Source organism: Plasmodium cynomolgi, chromosome 8 (genome assembly GCF_000321355.1).
Source record: "Plasmodium cynomolgi strain B DNA, chromosome 8, whole genome shotgun sequence".
NCBI lineage: Eukaryota > Apicomplexa > Aconoidasida > Haemosporida > Plasmodiidae > Plasmodium > Plasmodium cynomolgi.
Window position 1 is genome coordinate 1,078,191 of NC_020401.1, and position 19,123 is coordinate 1,097,313.

At 46.5% G+C, this 19,123-nt stretch overlaps 4 protein-coding genes across 4 annotated transcripts; 3 read left to right on the forward strand and 1 right to left on the reverse strand.

The window, feature by feature from the left end:
• Nucleotides 1-3,756: 3,756 nt before the first annotated feature.
• Nucleotides 3,757-8,076, forward strand: PCYB_083250 (protein kinase domain containing protein; the record flags this gene model as incomplete). Its single annotated transcript, XM_004222063.1, has 2 exons — nt 3,757-5,527; nt 5,603-8,076. The coding sequence occupies 2 exons, from the start codon at nt 3,757-3,759 to the stop codon at nt 8,074-8,076; spliced, it is 4,245 nt and encodes a 1,414-aa protein (XP_004222111.1).
• A 979-nt stretch (nt 8,077-9,055) lies between these two features.
• PCYB_083260 (hypothetical protein) lies at nt 9,056-11,658 on the reverse strand (the record flags this gene model as incomplete). Its single annotated transcript, XM_004222064.1, has 2 exons — nt 9,056-10,480; nt 10,639-11,658. Coding segments are annotated over 2 exons (2,445 nt in total), but the record flags the coding sequence as incomplete, so codon positions are not given.
• Nucleotides 11,659-14,204: 2,546 nt separating this feature from the next.
• PCYB_083270 (20S proteasome alpha subunit G) lies at nt 14,205-15,128 on the forward strand (the record flags this gene model as incomplete). Its single annotated transcript, XM_004222065.1, has 2 exons — nt 14,205-14,649; nt 14,812-15,128. 2 exons carry the CDS (start codon nt 14,205-14,207, stop codon nt 15,126-15,128), a joined length of 762 nt encoding a protein of 253 aa, XP_004222113.1.
• A 2,072-nt stretch (nt 15,129-17,200) lies between these two features.
• Nucleotides 17,201-19,007, forward strand: PCYB_083280 (binding protein; the record flags this gene model as incomplete). The annotated part of the gene is made up of 2 exons (XM_004222066.1): nt 17,201-17,416; nt 17,595-19,007. The coding sequence occupies 2 exons, from the start codon at nt 17,201-17,203 to the stop codon at nt 19,005-19,007; spliced, it is 1,629 nt and encodes a 542-aa protein (XP_004222114.1).
• Nucleotides 19,008-19,123: the final 116 nt, after the last annotated feature.

A 19,123-nucleotide genomic window follows, 5' to 3' on the forward strand; every position in this document is an offset into this window, starting at 1 on the left:
AATATCACCATGGAACTCGAGAAGTGGAACTAAATTGCGCGACGTGTGAAGAAGCGTCACCACAGGTAAGAAGTGATTTTGGGTTGGGCAGTGGGAGGATTATACTTGAGGGAGGGTTATGCCTGTACGTGTTCACAAATTGCACATTTATCTATGGACACATTTTTGCGAACTTTGCCTTCCCCAAGTTTAAGCGGCGAAGAAGGAAAGAGGAACCCATGGTGGGAAGAACGCTCAACCATTCATGAAGTGCTAACGAAGCAAAAACTGTTTCGTGTAAAATAATATGTTCCTTTCAATTTGGTGCACGTTGTGTGATGGTCAACTCTTACCACATGGTGCACATCGCACAATGCGAAAAAAAAAAAAAGGGACATATCGAAAAAGATACACAACACAGCCATGAATTCGCGCGAGGAAAAGCTCCTTCTTTTGCTAATTGGACAGTCACTTGTAAAGATGAACAGGAGAAGAGACATGCCTCAAAGGCAGGCATAGAGTCGTTACTAGGACAGCTAAGCGCCAAAAGACATTTCACTCTTGGCGAGAAGAATTTTTCTATGCTCGCTGGGGGGGTCAGCAGAGATGCGCCTTCCTCCACGCATACCATTTTGTTGTTCATTTGGTCATTTTGTTCATTTGGTCATTTTGCTCATTTTGTTCATTTTGTTAATTTTGTTCATTTTGCTCATTTTGCTCATTTTTTTTCTTTTTTTTTGCAACCATTTTGGAATGGCAAAAAATTGCAACTGTGCAGTGTTCCTGCCGCTTAATGTGAGAGATTTGGGGGAGGCGCCCGATGGGGAAACAAATTGGTGAGGAGGGGCGAGAAGCAGAGGGGGAAGCGGCTTTTGCCTGCGCGTTCGGTGACAGGGGGATATGGCACTCCTGGGGAGAGAGATCAAACTCACACATTGTACATCCGCGGGAAGGGACGGATAAAACACCCATTTTTGGACGTGTCGCATGCGTGATGAATTCTGTTTGCAGTTCAAATTTCGCCTCAAGCGATTATGCGGGCGGGAGTGCTGCTCGCGGGAGTGCTGCCCGCGTAAGTGAGCGTGCAAAAGCAAAGGGCGCACAAAAGTACAAACGGACGAGCGGGCGAACATACAAACATCCCTGTGCATGTGCATACGCATGTGCGCGCTGCATACACACGTGGCACTTTATTACACATGCGCCGTGATCACTCTTCTGGAATGGTTCACCCACCCATCCATCCAACCATCCATCCAATTTTTTTTTTTTTCTCATTTTGTTCCTTTTCGTGTGAAGCTATTGCTCGTTAATTCCACTTATGCATTTTGCAACACGTGGGGGCATTCAAAGAAATGCGTTTTGCCATACGTAAAGGTTTGCATACAGAACGAACTGAATTTTAACTCGTATACTTGCACATTAAGTGTAAACGAATTTTTAAATTTACTTCTCCAACTTTTTTTTTTTTTTTTTTTTCCCTTTTTTTCCCATTTGTGCCTTTTCAATTTCACTGCTCTCGCGTAACTACTTCGTCCAAGTGTATACGTTGGGGGAGGAGTGGTTGTCAAATGTGTGAACACATATTTGGCGAGTCAGCCGATTCGTTGGCGATGTTTACTTAACACAGTGATGGTCCACGACTCATGTGTGTATGTATGCAACACGTACGTCGTGACGTACACACATGAGTTGACAACGCATACATCTCCATTTAACAGCATATCGAACTTGTATGCCCAACGGAAAAACCCCTGCTGTGTGCACTCATATGTATGAAAGTACTTCCCGGTGTACCACTATTTAGACTGTACATGTGTACGCATGTATTATGTCAGAGTGTATGGTCCACGTTTTTACGTCTACTGGGAGAGAGAAGCAAATGACAAGTTGGGCATAGCAGGGGAAACCTAAAAGGAAGGATAAAGCTTCCTATTGGGGCAAACAAAAACTTCGGAAACAAACGCAACGAACTCCAGAACAACGCATGAGAGAGAGTGTACATCGCTGATATATTCGAACAGCAAAATTGATTGTGCGTTCATGCATCCTTTTATGTGCACCTGCACCTGCTTACTTCGGGTTGACTGTGCTGAACTGCTTCTTCGCGCGGTAAAATAACCGCCTTGGTGTTCATTTGCGCGTGCCTTGGGAATGCACGCTCAAGCGGAAATAGGCACCCAACCATTCATCTATGCATATATGTATGCATGTATGGATGCATGTATGGATGCATGTATGGATGTATGCCTGTATGCCCGTATGCAAACGTGCGGAGACGAACATGCTTACGTTTACGCTCATGCCCATGCACTTGAATGCCGTGCGTGTATATCCAAACAGCACCACTCATTTCGTCCCGTTCCGTTTCGTTGCGCTCGTTTTTTTTTTTTTTTTTTTTGCCTCCTGTGTGACGCGTGGGAACAAGGGAGGAGCGAACGGGAGTTGAAACCAACTCAAACGAATCAAAGCAAAGCGAAACTGCGCAGGTGTACGAAGCAGAAGAAAGTTCGTGAACGCTCTCCACTTGCCTTCGTTCGTTTGTTTTCCCATTTGCTCACCCGTTTGTTTGCCCATTTGCTCACCCGTTTGTTTTCCCATTTGCTCACCCGTTTGTTTGCCCATTTGTTCACCCGTTTGTTTGCCCATTTGTTCACCCGTTTGTTCATCCGTTCGATCACCCATTCGATCATCCATTCGCTCATCCATTCGATCATCCATTTTGTCGTTTCCCCCCTTTGCATTCACCCTCATGCATCTCATTTAAGCATACGCACATACGTACGTATTCAAGCTGTGTACAAATGGGAGCAGACTTGCGTTGACGCACAAAATACACTTTACCATCCCCGCGTTTGCAACCTTCCTTCCTTTGCATGAATTTCCCGCCTCCCCCTTCCCCCCTCTGAACGTACGCCTTCGCTCACACGCACCTGCGCCAATCGATTGGAGCACGCTCAGACGAAGTGGGTATACGGGGGGCAGCACAAACCTGTACATATCTGCACATAAGTACATACGTGCATGCACGAGTAAAGGCATTATTACGCCGCCCATTTGAGTGAAGCACGTACGTATATATATACATTTACATCTTTGCGCCCCGGGTTAAGTTCCGTGGGGAGAATAACAAAAGGGAGGAAAATCTAAAAGCGAAACGCGTCAACAGATTGTCCCCCCATCCTCTCTTGCATGAAATATAACCGTATGCATACACACTTACACAAGTACGTGCGTACTTGGATCTTTACATACTTATGCAACACTTGCTTGTGCATACCTCCCCGCAGTGGTATGTCAACGTGTGCGATGTAAAGAAGCGCGTTTTGTAAATGCGTCAAATGTGACACACTGTGTACATTTACACACTTAGAAATGTTGCAGTATGCATGTTAAAAAAGAATGTATTTATTCGCATTTTTTACACACACATTACATCAGGTGAAAAAGGCCTGAACTGTTCAGGCGAAAAAGGGACATAGGTCTACAAAAAGAAAAAAAAAATAAATAAAATAAAAAAAAAAAAAGATACTTCTTGGCTATTTTGACTGCACTATCATTTTCTTAACAAAGAAAACACCTGTCCTATACAGCCATTTTATTTATAAAAAAAAAAAAAAAAACACACAAAAATACCCCCCCGCAAATGCATGTGCATACAACAAAATTATGAACAAGTCATATAACTAGCTATTTTTATTTAACAAAAAAAAAAAAAAAAAACAGTGGCTTCCCCCTTTCGTCTTGCTTTTTTCAGCACTAACCCTGAATATCTAGATGGATAGAGTTACGTCAAAACGAGTTAAAAATAATGTGTTGATAGAAAAAAGTGGTGACAGTGAGAAGAAGGCCCTTAGCAAAAGAAGGACAAACATGAATAAAAAAAAAAACGTCTTTCTAAATGACGAATCGAAGAATGATGAAGCTATTAAGAAGAATTTGAAAAGAGTGAAAAATGAAAAGATTTCCAAAAATGCAAAAGACAAGTTGGAAACCACCTGCTTAATTAACACCAGAAGCAAGGAAAATGGCAAAAAGGACACCATATACAAGGGGATAGAAAAGGAGAAGAAATACCCCCATGCAAGCAGAGTTACTTCCATTAAAAGCAACAATGCAAGTGCTAATGACGGCGGGGAGAACCGCGTGGGCGACGGGAAAAATGACAATGTGAAGAGTTCAAATTACACAATTTTGAACTATTTTAAGAACAAAAGTGCGACCGATAAGTATGGCAGTAAGGCGTCCGGCGGGGGAGAGTCGATGGCCGCGAACGATAGCGAGGCGCGCAATGGAGGCAATAACTGCGCGGACTGCAGCGAGAGCAGTAACGCGCCGAATCAGGCGGCCAACCAGGCGGTCAACCAGGCAGCCAACCAGACGGTCAGTCAGACGATCAGTCAGACGATCAGTCAGATGACCAACCAAACGGCCAGCCAAACGATCCCCAGCTACGCGAATGGGGCGAACCAATCCAATTATCTAAACATGAAAAACAACATCGAGCACAACCTGATGAATTACAAGAAGTCCAAGTTGAACCAGATGAACGCCGAGAATTTCAGCATGGACTCCTACAGGTCGAACAACTCATCGAATAGTGAGCTGTACATCGGATCGGAGCACAACAATTTGTATGCGAGCAACCAGGAGTACACTATTGGTAGGTCCTCCATGCAGTTGAAAGAAGGCAGTCTGCGGAGTAGCACCGGTAGAGGGGAAGGACTGCATACGAGTTTGAAAAGTGGCAACATGTTGGATGTGCGCGGTAACATGTTGAAGGGCCCCCTGCAGTTGAGCGATTTGTACAGCTCCAGGAATGGAGATTCGTCTACCGTGTTGACTAGGAATTCGCTATACAAGTGTAAGGAGGAGCGCGTGGATCTGGCGGATCGGGGCGAAAAGGGATGTTGTGCCTCCGGTGCAGAAAACGGATTCATCATGAGTACCAGCCTGGGAAGCGGCTTGAACGGCCTCAGGGGAAAGGCGATTTCGCACATGGAAAGAAGCCGAGGAGGAGGAGTTGGAGAAGTCGGAGGAGTTGGAGGAGTTGGAGGAGTCGGAGAAGTCGGAGGAGTCGGAGGAGTCGGAGGAGTCGGAGGAGTCGGCGTAAGCGACCTCATGGTGAATGGCGAAGGAAGGCACAGTGAAACTGGGTACAGAGGCATCGACATGAGGCGAAGCGGTGACCACCTCTACAGTTACAAGGATCGGAATAAAGACTACCTAGATTCGATAAACCTATCAATTAATCGAGAAAACGAAAAGCATAGAGAACTCCTTGGCAGGTCACTCCCGAGTAGAAGTATGATAAACAGCACAAAGTCTGACGAAGAATTATTTTCCAAGAATATATTGAACTTTGAAAATTATTGCTCGTACAGATTTAAGAGAAGTATGAATAATAATCTGATCAACAACATATGTAACATGTACGAGGATAAATCAAATTTAGAAGAATTTATTTCTAGGAAAAGGAGAGAAGGAGGTGTGTGTAAGACGAAGGAGGATTTTCTAAAGTACAGACTGGATGATAGCTCCATGGTAGGTATGCGAAATGATCATTTCGAGGGGGAAAAGCTTTTTAAAAGACCACGCATGTCTTTATATAACAGCCTCCTAGGGAAGAACAGATTTCAAGATGGGAAAAAAATGGAGAAAAAGGAACGGGACAGCATGTCGGACCTTCTTCTTCATCATCAAGATTTGCTCATAAACAAGAGAGAAAAAATTGTGGTAAGTAAAGATGTAGACACGAAGGAAATCATCATAAAGAAATACATAAAAAATTTTTGGCTGCTTAGTCGAAAGGAGTTTTTTAGTAAGTACTGGAATGCATCTATAGAGTTGGAGAGCACAGAAGTGGAGAAACTGAAAGAGTTGATCCCGTTTCCCGACAATCAAACGTGCACTATTGATGACCTGTTCAGTAAGGACAACGAGATTATTGAGGAGGACCAACTACTGAAGGACTACGTTACGGATGAAAAGCTAAAGAATTTCCGCCTTGACCTGATCGATGGCTTCCTCTACGATAAGCAGTCGCTCTACGAGAGAGAGATGCTTGAAAATGAAAAGATATTCTCCCACATCTCTTTTAATCACAAAAATTCTGAGATCAAAGTGGACAAGCTTTTAAATTTATTTCCTCGAGATTTCATGAGGAAGTATAAAATCGTGAAGAAATTAGGCGAAGGAGTTTATGGCAAAGTGTTCAAGGCGGAATCCTTGGAGGATTCCTATTTGCACTTTGCTGTGAAGGTCTTACGTTACTTCTGGCCCAACTTCAAATACAAGTTTGGCTCTGAGGAGTTTGCCATTAACGAGTTCAACATCATGCGGATTTTGTTCCACCCCAATGTAGTGTGCCTGTTGGATAGCTTTCGTGTGCACACGTATCGGAAGAGTAAGGTGAAGACTCATCGAAACCAGAAAACGCGGAATGAGACGGTGTCGGCTGAGTACGACTTCAGTTTTCAGAGGCATCGGAAAGTGGAGCGGAATCAGTATTCCCCGTCTCGTGACACCATCGAGAGGAACAACAAGTATAAAAATTTAATTTCGAAGAGCTGCATAACGATTGAGGATTTGGAGAAGGATCTGGTTATGTACAACATTGATAAGGAGGAGAGCCTGAACGCGGATCCCAAGTTGGGGGGTCACCTCAACAGGACGGTCAAAAGTTTGCGGAGCTACCACACGGAGGGGGGTAGCGGCACGATTGGGGGTGGCAGCACGGTTGGGGGCGGCAGCACGATGGGAGGTGGCAGCACGATAAGCGGAGGCGGATGCGGTGGCGTAGGCGTAGGCGGCGGCGCAGGCGGCGCGTACGGGTCGACGAACGTGCGGAAGGATATGCGGAAGGAGCGCAGCAACGACCTGGGCGTGTTGCACGCGAAGAAGAAGGTCAGGACGGCCACCTTGAAGTACCCCGCCGCTTCCTCAGGCGCTTCCTCCACCGCTGCGAGAGTGAGCGGGGTGGGCGGGGCTCACCGGTCCGAGCTGCAGAAAATCAAGACGAACATGACGAGCAGGGCGAACATGACGAGCAGGACGAACATGACGAGCAGGATGAGTAAAACGAACAAAAGCATAGACAAACTGAAGTTTAGGAAACACTCGAGGAAGCTGAAGAAGATAGAGAATAAGAACAACGACTATATTGAAAACTGGGACCTCTTTCTGGTCATAGAAAAATGCGACTGCAGCCTGAATGACATTTTAAGCAAGGCAAAGAAGAGACACGCCTCGTTTATTCAGCACATCAAGCAGTGCACAGCACAACATTTGCCAAGTGAGCGAATCGACATGTCGTATGACCACATACACAATTATGTAAAATATGTGTATCTGCCACTGAAAAAAATTGAGAATCGCTCCTTCTATCCGGACATGCCATCCCTATCGGAGATACAAACCAAGGTCATTATCTATCAAATGCTGCAAGGAATTAATCACTTTCACAAAAAATTTGTTATTCATAGGGATATAAAGCCAGCCAATACTCTCATCAAAAATATCAAGTACCTCTCCGATGGGCTCAACGATTCAAAGGAATGGATCGTAAAAATTGCTGACTTTGGGTTGGGGGTCTACGATCACTTTTTAAAAGCGGAGACAAAAGACTGCAATATTATTACCCTGCAGTATAGGCCACCAGAAATTCTTTGCAACAGTACCATGTATAACTACTCAGTAGATATTTGGTCCATTGGGATCACCATGTGTGAATGTTTGCTTGGATTTGTGCCGGTGACTTCGAAATTTGAATCGTCTGTGCTTTTCAAAATTTTGGTTTTTCGAGGAATTCCGGATGATGACTTTGACAATTTGCTGAAGAAGGAGTTCGTCGGGGAGTTGCCTCAGTTTAAGGTGGACCGCCTCAGGATGTTGGAAGTGATTTTTACGGATATTTATGGTCGTAGGTTGCTGAGTGAGCATGGCATCGATCTGATTGACCAGTTCCTGAGCTACGACTACAAGAACCGCATCACGGCGAACGACGCGCTCAAGCACCCCTGGTTCGAGGACGTGCACCTCTACCTCAACGAGCGCCTGCTCCGCTACTACAAGCGCACGGGCACGTACTACTTCTAGGGGGTCAAGCGGTGGAGCGGCGGAGAACTTAGCAGCGGCCAAGCGGTCAAGCGGCGAGGTATGCCAACCTTGGGGTGGCCGTGTTGCCCCATTTTTTACGTTACGCCACTTGTGCACGGTCGAGGGCAGGTCGGCTTGGCATGAACCGCTAACGCACGCGCCACGCGTGTCGACGCCATTGCCCCACACACACGCAAATACGGAAGCACGCAAGTATGCACACAAGCACACGCACACACACACACACGCTGGGCGTTCTTCCATTGCCCACCCATGCGTTCATTCCATTTTTTTTAAAATCGTCCACATGGATGTGCAAGTCGATATGAAGAAGTCGATATGACGAAGTCGATATGACGAAGTCGATATGCCCAAGTCGATATGCCCAAGTCCATGTGCCCAAGTCCATGTGCCCAAGTCGATATGCCAAAATCCATATGCATGTCCAAGTGTGCACCCCTACGTGCGTGCGAACGTTTCTGGCAGTCTTCAAATTTTTTGTGTGCAAGTGCGAGGGCGACGCCCACCACGCCCGCGCGTGGGGCCCTCCCGCAGATTTGCTGTCACAGTTATTGTTGCAGTTATTGTTGCAGTTATTGCTACAGTTATTGCGACAGTTATTGTTACTGTTATTTTATTGTTACAGTTATTTTATTGTTACAGTTATTTTATTGTTAATTTTTTTTTTTTTCCTGCGAAGCTTGTTGCAGCAAGCTGGAAGGAGTGGGGAGAGACAAAGCACCCATAGGTGTTGTACGTACAAGTGGTACACACAAGGAGTGAAAAAAAAAAACTCTTAAAAATTCTGACGAAATAGTGCACGGTACCATTTTTTTTGCTATTGTTGCTGTTGTTGTTGCTGCCGTTGTTGTTGCTGTTGTTGGCGGTGGTGTGGGGGGGCTTCCCCCGCTCAGGGGAGGAAGAAGACCAGGGTGGAGGCGACGCACAGGGAGACGACGAACAGGGAGAGCTTCCAACAGGTGGCGCAACTCCTGTAGAAGTTATTCTTCCTGGAGGGGTCATTAAGGCCGGAGAGTTTCGAGTAGGGCTTTGAGGAGGCACCCCTTTTGGTTGGTGGTGGTTCCCTATCGGATTGCTTAAACTTAGGGAGTTCCTTACTCTCCTTTGGTTGAGCGTTGTTGTTCATGTCCTCTTCCTCCTCACTGTCGTTTTTGTAATTTTTTGGAAGCTCAATAACTTTGCGGGAGTGAATAACCTCAGAAGAAATATTTTCCGTAGTGATAATGAAATCTATTTGGTTGTAGGTGTCCGTACCTTCACTTTTTTTTGTATTACATACACACTTGAAGTAGAGATATTTAATACTTTTCTGTTCGAGGATAGAGTTGAAATACCTGTAGACAACGAACCTGGTTTCACTTATGTAGAGGTTATTCTCATAGGGTAGCTTCTTCTTTGTGTAGCTGTACAGGAAGGGGACCTTTTGGGGGAAGATTGAATGAATATGAAAGGATTTATTGGAGTGATCCACTAGGGTTAGAGTACATGGAGGGGCCGTAATCTCCAAATGAGTTTCACACACCATCCCTATGTAGTTAGTCTCGTTAAATTCATTAAGCAAGAATTTCACATTCTCCTGATAGTGCTTAAAATATTTGTAGGTGATATCAAAAGATGAAGAAAAATTTATTCCCAAAATTTTTTTTATTGGGTTCATATTTTTTTGCACCCTTAGATATGCAACCTTTGTCCTTCCCTCCTCGTGTCTATTCATAAATACAATTTGGGCGGTTCTACTGCTGGGGATTGTACTAGGGATAAGAATAACTACTTTGTTGGTGGTTACTTGAACGAGCTCGTTAATGTTCGATGTGCTAAGTAGGTTGTGTAGAGAAATATGGACCCCGTTGTAAATCACTCGGGATGCATTCACGAATTCTTTATCCATCTCCCAATCTTCTTCATCAAAATGAATCACTATTTTGCTTCTTCCCTGGATAATGAAATCACATAAATCTCCTGATGCAATATCACATGTATCCTCCTTGTAGGAACTCTTCAACGTGAGAGAAATTTTCAGTTTTTCCTTTTTCTCCTTGTGAGAGAATATGCAAGTACTCTCCTTCACATTGGTATGGTCTATTATATATCGATAAAATAGAAAAGTAAAAATGGAGATATTTTCTTGTTCTACTTGATCTCTCTCTAAATAATACAAGGTTGTTTTATCATTATCATACATCTCGTTGGAGACAAAGCAGGTGGATTCCTGTATGTCGTATTGTGCTGGCACCACAATGTTGAAGCTGATTTCATCCTCGTTTTCCGGGTTCACGTCTATGTTTTCCATGTCGATGTGGCACTGCAGGTTGGTGAAGGTGCTGGCCACGTACAGGCTGCCGCCCACGCGGAACTCGCACCCGGCGCCCTTCTCGTGCAGGTTCTGCGGGGGGGGGGAAGCGAAATGGGGCGAACATGTCACGCGAATAGTGGGACAGGTAAGCAGTGGGACAGGGCGCGCTAACTAAGTAGTGGGACCGTGCGCACTAACTAAGTAGTGGGACAGGGCACACTAACTAAATAGTGGGACCGCGCACTCACCTCGAAAATGCGATACAACTGGGGGCCCAGGGGGGCGAAGGGGCCCCGCTGGTAAGCCACCACCAAGGAAGTCCCCCGGTGAAAGAGTGACACGTGCGAGCAGGGAGAATCCGAAATGGGCATCTCGATCTCGCTGTTCATGCTAACCGAGTTGAACGACCAACCGATGTAACACCGGTCCTTCATCTCGTACACGATACTCTGAAACATGCGATTGCGCAAGACACCCCTATATTGAATGCTTTCCGTTTCTTTAAGTGGCTTAGTGAGGATATCACATGTGTATTCCTTCTCAGTCCCTTTGATGCATCTCAACTCGTAATCATTGTCTTGTATAACATCATCGTACAGGTTGAAGTAGACATACTCCTGATTAAACTCCACCTGCATTTTGTAACTCCCCATGGGGATCTTATTTTTTAGGATAAACTCGATTGCGTTTTCATCCTTCATTGTCAGTCCGTAATCGAAAGAGAAGGAGCAAAGGATGTTGTTGCTTCTGTTCATACCACAAACAGCAACCGATTTTCTATTTTTAAACAAGTATGTCACTCTAGTTGTCACATTCGCCATCTGTACGATCTCATAGTTGATACTTATTTTGTACGTTTCAGTGGATGGCTCTTTGTAGTTATTAAAAACGGTTACTCGTATTTTCTCATCGAACGAATAAATGAGAACGAGTTTCTCGGAGATATAATCATCAATAAAGGTATACATGTTTATTTTTTGCTTTGTCAGTAGGACCTCTGTTGCAGGTTCCCATTTCAGGTCTTCTGCGTTGTAAGTCCGAAGCACTAAACCGTAGGAATCTCCTTCCCCCACGAAGAAGCAGAAGTAGAGTGGGTTCTCCCTGAGAAGGCTTATAAACCCACTATGTTCGCATTCGTATGGAGTTTCTACGAATAGCTCTCCTTCTTCCTTTAGTGATGGTGCGAACTTTGACAAGTGCTTCGCCTGCGTGAGTAACCCCTCGCCCAACAGCGCGAGCCACCACAGGGCACACGTGAGAAGTTTCATCGGGGTGCAACACGAACTGATTCATGGAAGGGATTGTGATGCGCCTGCATGAGTGTTTCATCCGCGCAAGGGGGGGGCTATCCCGAACGAGGGAAGGGGCAACAAAAAAATGGAGGTTCTTCAGTGGTGCGTCTGCTTTTCCAGGTTGGGAGCCACAACAGCGAAGAAAAAAAAAAAAAACAGACACGTACAAATACGACGAGGCGAATCGGTCAAGCAATGCTAAAAGGGGGTCGTTGCACATGTACAGCAGTTTGGTGAGGAGGTTTCATTCCATAACTCTTCGCGACATGGTTGTGTCCGGGCGACTGATACATGTTTGGAGCAATTTTCATAGCGGAGGGGCAGACGTCTGCAGGGAGAATTATGCAGGAAGACGTACGCAGGAAGATGTACTCGGACAAACGTACGCAGACAAGCGTGCTCGGACAAACGTACTCACACAAATGCGCACGCAAAGACGCTTATACTTTCACGCTGGGGCAGAGGGGACCCTGCTGCGGCAAGGCAAACTGGGGGCGGACAAGCGCGACTGCCTCGTGAGCAGACGTGTAGACAAGAGAGCAGATAATCAGGCGAGTGGTCTCATTACGTTGGCGCCTATCAAGCCTACTGGAACTGTTCTGTTGTGTTGCTCTTTCGATTTTTTACTCTTTTTTTCTCTTTTTTTTGGGGAGGCAAGAGTGTAGAGCTTGTACAGCCATGCATGAGTTGTTAATTTTTTTTTTTTTTTTTTTTTTTTTTTTGAGCCAAGGTGCATGCATTTTTTTTTTTTTTCTTCTCTCTCTCACCATTGCTCGTGTTCGCATGCGGGGGGAGAACAAAAAGAAGAAGCGACAGAACGGAACGCGCAAAGGAGGACAATGCAGAGTGACGAAGGAAGGAGTTCCCCTTATGGGCATGCGTTGTTTGTTTGTTTGTTTGTTTGTCTGTTCTTTTTTTTTTTTTTTTTTTTTTCTGATCGTCCCACTGCCCAAGTCTGACACAGACGTACACACGAAGTTTACAGCTGTGCAGCTGTGGGGGCATTGGTGTCAAACTAGAGACGGCCCATGCGTAGAAGTAGCAAACGTTGCCGTTTCTACACAACGGGGGGGAGAGAATGTGGACTTTCTTTTTAATAAGGGGAGACTGGGCCCACTGAAATGATCCCCGTTTGGGGAGTCTCCCTCGGATCGGGCATGTTCACCTCGTTGGAATTACGTGCGTGTGTGCAGCTCAGCTCCTTCGCCTTTTGCTTCAGATTTGGAGGTTCCATTTGGAGGTTCCATTTGGAGGTTCCCTTTGGAGGTTCCATTTGGTGGATCCATTTGGTGGATCCTTTTGGTGGATCCTTTTGGTAGTTCCTTTTTTTTTTGTTCTTTCCTTCTCCATAATCCCCGCCATAATGACAAAAAAAAATTAACTGCATGCACACGTGGAGGTTTCATTCCTGCGCAGAGAGCGTGAACTACGGCTCATCTAGCGAGGTTGCAAAACTGAGGAGGCTTCTTCTGCCGCAGGGTGGGCAGTCCAACTGAGCACCTCCCCCGCTTTCCCTCCCCTCTCACTCTGCAGCAGAAGGGATCACCAGTCTACCCAACTCAGAACAGCGCACGTGTGTATACAATGAAGGAACCATTTTTCTCACCCCTGCCGTTTTGTCGCCTCTTAAAATGGTAACCCCCTGGGGGAAGAGGCCCCCCATTTGGACATCATCCATTTTGAAGACCCATTTGGAAATCATCCATTTTGAATACCCATTTGGAAATCATCCATTTTGAAGACCCACTTTGGAGACCCACTTTGAGGGTAGAGCTCGTGGCGCTGCGGCTGGCAACGCTGGGGGAGGACTAATTGCTGAGTCAGCTCGCGTGGTGCCTGTAACATCGCGCCGCATTTTTTTTTTCCAAGTTGGCGTGTAATTCGTGCGTCCCAATTTTGGCCGCGGTTAAGGGGGAGTTCTTCCCCGGGGTGGTGTGTTGGTGCGCTTTTCCCGGGCGACGGCGACTCCCCGGGGGAGGGGCGTGCATGAGCCTGCTCTCGACTCGTGCGGGGGTGTACAAAAATAGGCTTCATAATGCATGTATATGTATATATATACATATGCATATGTTTTTTTTTTTTTTAATTCCTTTTTTGTTCCCCTCACTGAGGAATTCGCGAAGAAGCGAGCCGTCGCGAGAGATTGCCAACCCAGCACACGCACAAGAAGCCACCGTGGAGTTTTCCCTTCGCAAGTTGGAAGGCAAAAGGTCATAGAAGTGAAAGGAGAGAGGCCATACAGCATGCCCCCTCAATGCTCGTATTTCCTTTTGCCACTTAGAAACGCTCAGAAGCAACACGTTCAGAATTATGCGCCCTTGCATTAGCCGGTTAGGCGCTTCGTTCATCTGCCTGCCCCCTCTCATGCCTTCGCCGCTTTCCTCTCCTTTTCATTTCAGAAAACAGATAAAGAGCCCCCCGTTTGAGAAGCCCCTCGTTTGAGAAGCCCCTCGTTGAAAGAGCCCCCCGTTGAAAGAGCACTCGTTTGAGAAGCCCCCCCTCCAACCGAGCAGTCCGAACCAATGGCAGGTCTCAGTGCAGGCTACGACCTATCCGTTTCGACCTTCTCCCCTGACGGGAGGCTCTACCAAGTAGAATACATATATAAGGCAATCAACAATAACAACACAGCCCTGAGTCTGGAGTGTCGAGATGGATTACTCACCTGTTGCGTCAATTCAAATATACTGAAGAATAAAATGATAAAGCAGAATAGCTACAATAGAATCTACCATGTTAATAATAACGTAATTGTGACGTATGCAGGATTGGATGGAGACGCAAGAAATATTATTGACAGGGCTAAGTATGAAGCGAACAGTTATTACCTTAATTTTCATACTAATATCCCTTTGCACATTTTAGCGAATCGTGTTTCTCTTTATATTCACTCGTTTACGTTGTACTGGCACTTGAGACCCTTTGCATCTTCCATCATACTGGCGTCATTCGACGAGAAGGAGAAAGGTACGCGCGGTGCGGTAGAGCAGCAGCGTGCGACGTGCGACGTGTGTTTGGCTATCTCTACGTTTGGAGAGCCGCCTCACGAAGGGGCTACTTCCACACAGAGGACATGCACATGGAGCTCGCGCATACACCCTCCCTTACACCTCTTTTCACCCCCTGTAGGTGAAATTTACTGTGTAGAGCCTAACGGAGCTTGCTACAAATACGCAGGAGTAGTTATTGGTAAAAACAAGGAGATATTTAAAACAGAAATCGAAAAGAAAAACTACAAAGAAATTGATGTAAAGGAAGCCCTCGTGGATATATACAAAATAATCTTAACAAGTGACGATCATATGAATAAGAATAACTTACCTCACCTGGTTAATTTTTCTTGGATTTGCAAAGACTCGTCGTATGAATATCAGAGTGTTGATTCTGAGACGTTAAACGAAGCCATGCGTTTGGCCGTGGAGTCGGTGGAGCAGTTGAATCAGTAGGGGGCCCTCCCACACCGTCGTTGGTACACGCTTCTCCGCACACGCTTGTCCCTACGCGGGTGTACTGCTGAGGGGGGTACCGCACTGCTGATTAGCTCCCCCTGTGCTTGTGCATGTCGACGAGGACCCCCCTTCGCCCTTTTTAAAGTAATCACAACGATGTGCACACATGGACTGGGCTTATGTGCCCTTTTATTTACCTACACACAACACGTGTACCCCTTTGGGGGGGCAACCTTTTAACCGACCGAACGGGGGAGCAGGAGCCCCTCTCCCCCGGGAGTCCTAAACAAGTGACACACAGACAGCAGGCAGAAGGCAGGCAGGAGGGCTGGCGGAAGGACAGGCAGACTGACAGACAGGCAGAAAGACTGACACACTGACGCACACACACGTCATCTTCGAACAGAGCTTGGCACCCACATTGGCCCCCGGGCGATCGCTGCCAAAGTTTTGGTCGTCATTCTAGGAAGCCAAACAAATGGCGATGAAGGAAACGGATGTAAAGCGGTGAAGCGACACAAAGAAAAAGTACATACTTTTGCGCTCATGCTACGGAGAGTGCGTTGCGTCGAATCTGCGTCCATCTGCTTCGATCTGCTTCAACCTGCTTCGATCTACTTCAACCCGCTTCGACCTGCTTCAAATGTGAAGGGAAAAAAAAAAGTACACACATAGCGCCCCAAATAAACACCGTCTTCATATTTCACATTTTTAACTTAACACTCTACATGGAAGAGAGGGGTTAAAAAAAAAATCACTTAGTCGAAGCATCCTGATTGCATTTATTCATCGCGTCTGTGTGGTACTGTAACGGTGTATAGGTGTGTGCGTGGGGAGGAATGCTGACAGATCCGCGGGGCTTCCTTTCCCCCAGGGGATGTGCTGGCCGCTGTGATCGTCATTTCTTCGCCCCCTCTGCGTTTGTCGCGGAAAAAAAAGAAAAAAAAGAAACAGACCGAAACGAACCGAAACGAAACAAAGCAAAATAAAGCGCAACGAAACGAAACTCGGCCCGTGATATGTAACCCTTGTGTACGTTCCTTTTAATTCATTTTTTGCCCATCTTTCGCAAAAAAAAAATAGCTCTTCCTGCTGTTACCCCCTCCTTTCGCGATTTTTGCGCGGTCGTCGGCACGCAGCCCCTACGCTGAATGTTCCTTCTGCGCTTTGTCGCCGACGGGGATGCAAAATGTAGCGAGTGCCAAGTGGGTGATAGGAAGTGGGCAAGCGGCGGCGAAGAGGGCGGCGAAGAGAACAGCAAAGAGAGCGGCGAAAGGGACCGCAAAAAAGCGCCAATAGGAGCTGCAAAAAGGACCGCGCAAAAAAACGCAAGCAGAATGAATTGCCTGCGGAACTGCCAGCGGAGGCAAAAAGAAAAAAAAGAAAAAACGCCGCCCTCCCACTCCAACCTGCGCATCGCGTGGATGCGCCGATGATAGTTTCTCTGAAGCGTCAAAGTGTGGAGATTCTCATTTTTTTTTTTTTTTTTTTTATCAAACTTTTCGCGTCAGTTGCAGTGATTTTTGGCTACGGACGCAACTGATAAAAAAACCTCCCCTTAGGTGAAGAAAAAAAAAAAAAAAAAAACATTATGACTTGTGCAGATTTTTTTTTTTTTTTTTTTTTTTCCTAGCTGTGTGAAGAGAATAGCCCGGAGGAACACTTGCGATGCGATGCGTTGCGATGAGTTGCGATGAGTTGCGATGAGTTGCGATTCGTCGCGCTTCACCAGTAGGTGGCTTCAGTTGGCGGCGCAGCAACGGGGAGCCCGCGTTGCGGTCGGCTGCTGGTTGAGGAATATAATATAACGACGACCCCCTTGTGTAGCGGAGTAAGGAGAGGGGGGGAGGAGTTCTCGCCACCATGCGATTTGGAGCAACGGGGGAGGCGAGAAGCTCCGTCCGCCGCCCCGAGCAGGAGTGGAAGCGGCAGAAGTGGCACCGCCAGACCACCAGCAACAGCCGCGCAAGCCGTGCAAGCTGCTCCAACCAAGGCAATCTGACAAACCGTGGTGGCCACCCCCACCGCTCCAACCTCGCTTAGCTTGTCTCCCCCCCACATCCCTCACCATGAATATCATCGACGAGTACGACCTGGACATGTACAAAAATATTGTCATGTCTAATAACTGCAAGGAGGAGGATATTTTGTGCATTTTTAATATGTCAAGCTTCCTGAACACGTTATGCTTCATTATATTTTTTGTCATTTTCTTGTGGTCCCTGTCTATCATATCGAGGTACTACACCTCGTACAATATCATGAAGTACTTGAAGGACCGGAAGGTAAGCGCGCCAGGCCGCACGGCTACGCAACGCGGCTGCGTAACGCGGCTACGTAACGCGGTTTCCACAAGGACGCTGCCCCTCCTCACCGCCAATCACCCCCACTTACCGCTGCCCCTCCTCCTCACCGCCACCCCTCCTCACCGCCGCTCCGCCTCACCGCCGCTCCCCCCCGCAGGCCATCTACATGCAGAACATGTCCCGCTACATCGACGAAATAAAAATGCTTTGCAGGAGCCACGTGAACGATATCATCCGAATTAAAAAAAAAATAACACCCAAGAATGTGGACAAGATATACCTAGACATATGTATCCATGACAACATCCAGCTGGTGAAGAATTACCAGAGCTCGAGTGCAAGTGACACGACTGACTTGTACAAATATGGTGTCACCTTCACCTTCTCTTCCAAAAATCCAGTCTGTGTTACTCTCTATTGGGGTGTTCTCCTTAATGAAATTAACCAAGTGATACACGAAAAAACCGAAGCGCGAAGAAAGACTGCCAATGGAAGAAGCACTGTTATTTGTATCGATAATTTTAAAACCTTTTTTAAGGAAGGGTTTGGCAGATCGTTACAGTCGAAGCCACCTTCCGATGCGATGACTTACCTGCTCGATAAACATAAGGGTAGTCTCTACTCGGGAGAGGAAGATCTGGGAGGGGGAGAAGTTGGAGGAGATAACTTTTATGACCATCGCCACCATAATCGTGATCATTTATCTCCACAACAGAGTACCTCCTTCATTAACTTCACCTCATGCTTGCACAAGACCCCTAGCTCCTTCTTCACGTGTAGGGAAAATATCACCTACACGATGCCTTGTGATGAAAGCTTTTGTGTGGCTGATGTTTTAAGTCAAATAGAAGTCGAGAAAAATGGCTACATGGATGATCTGAAGGAGAAACTAAAAAAGAACAAGTACGACCAACAACAGCCCTTGGACGAAAAGGTGTTACATAGTCATATGAGTGATGAGCAGATAAGGATCCCCCTCACGATTCTCATAAATGACGCCCCCCCGGTGGATTTGATGTCCACGTCTTCCATCTATGCCAACTCCTTCGGGGGCGGGCTAAGCGTCGCCACGACCGTCTCCCCCGCCAAAGGGGTAGGGAAAAACAGAGCCAGCGGAACGCATGCTAGTGGAAGCCATACCAACGGAACGCATGTCAACGGAACGCATGCCAGCGGAACCCGTGCAAGTGGAACCCGTGCCAGCACGCTAGTAGTCCTGGTGGACTTCAAAAAAATTAAGGACAAATATATGCCATCCATTATCAAAGACATCTGCGTGTTTAGCGAAGGTGGAACGAACACGGCGGCACATAAAAGCAAAAAGAAAAATGAAGTTTTCCAATTTGTGGACATACTAGATATATATGGACATGAGGAACACGATAAGGAGTGCCTGATCTGCATGACCTCGTACAAGGACACCTTGTTGATGCCGTGTAGACACTCATCCTTTTGCTACGACTGTATGAAATCATTGCGCCAGGAGAAGTGCCCCATCTGCAGATGTCTCTTCACTTCCTTTATAAAATTCCCTCTCAAGAATATTGACAAGGGGGGGGACATGCCCTAGGTGGCTAACCCAAAGGGGGGAGGGACAGGCAAGGGGGGACACACAAAAAAAAAAAAACACTTCACAATGGGGTAGCACCATACATCTCCGTATCGAGAAACACTTTCGAAAATGAC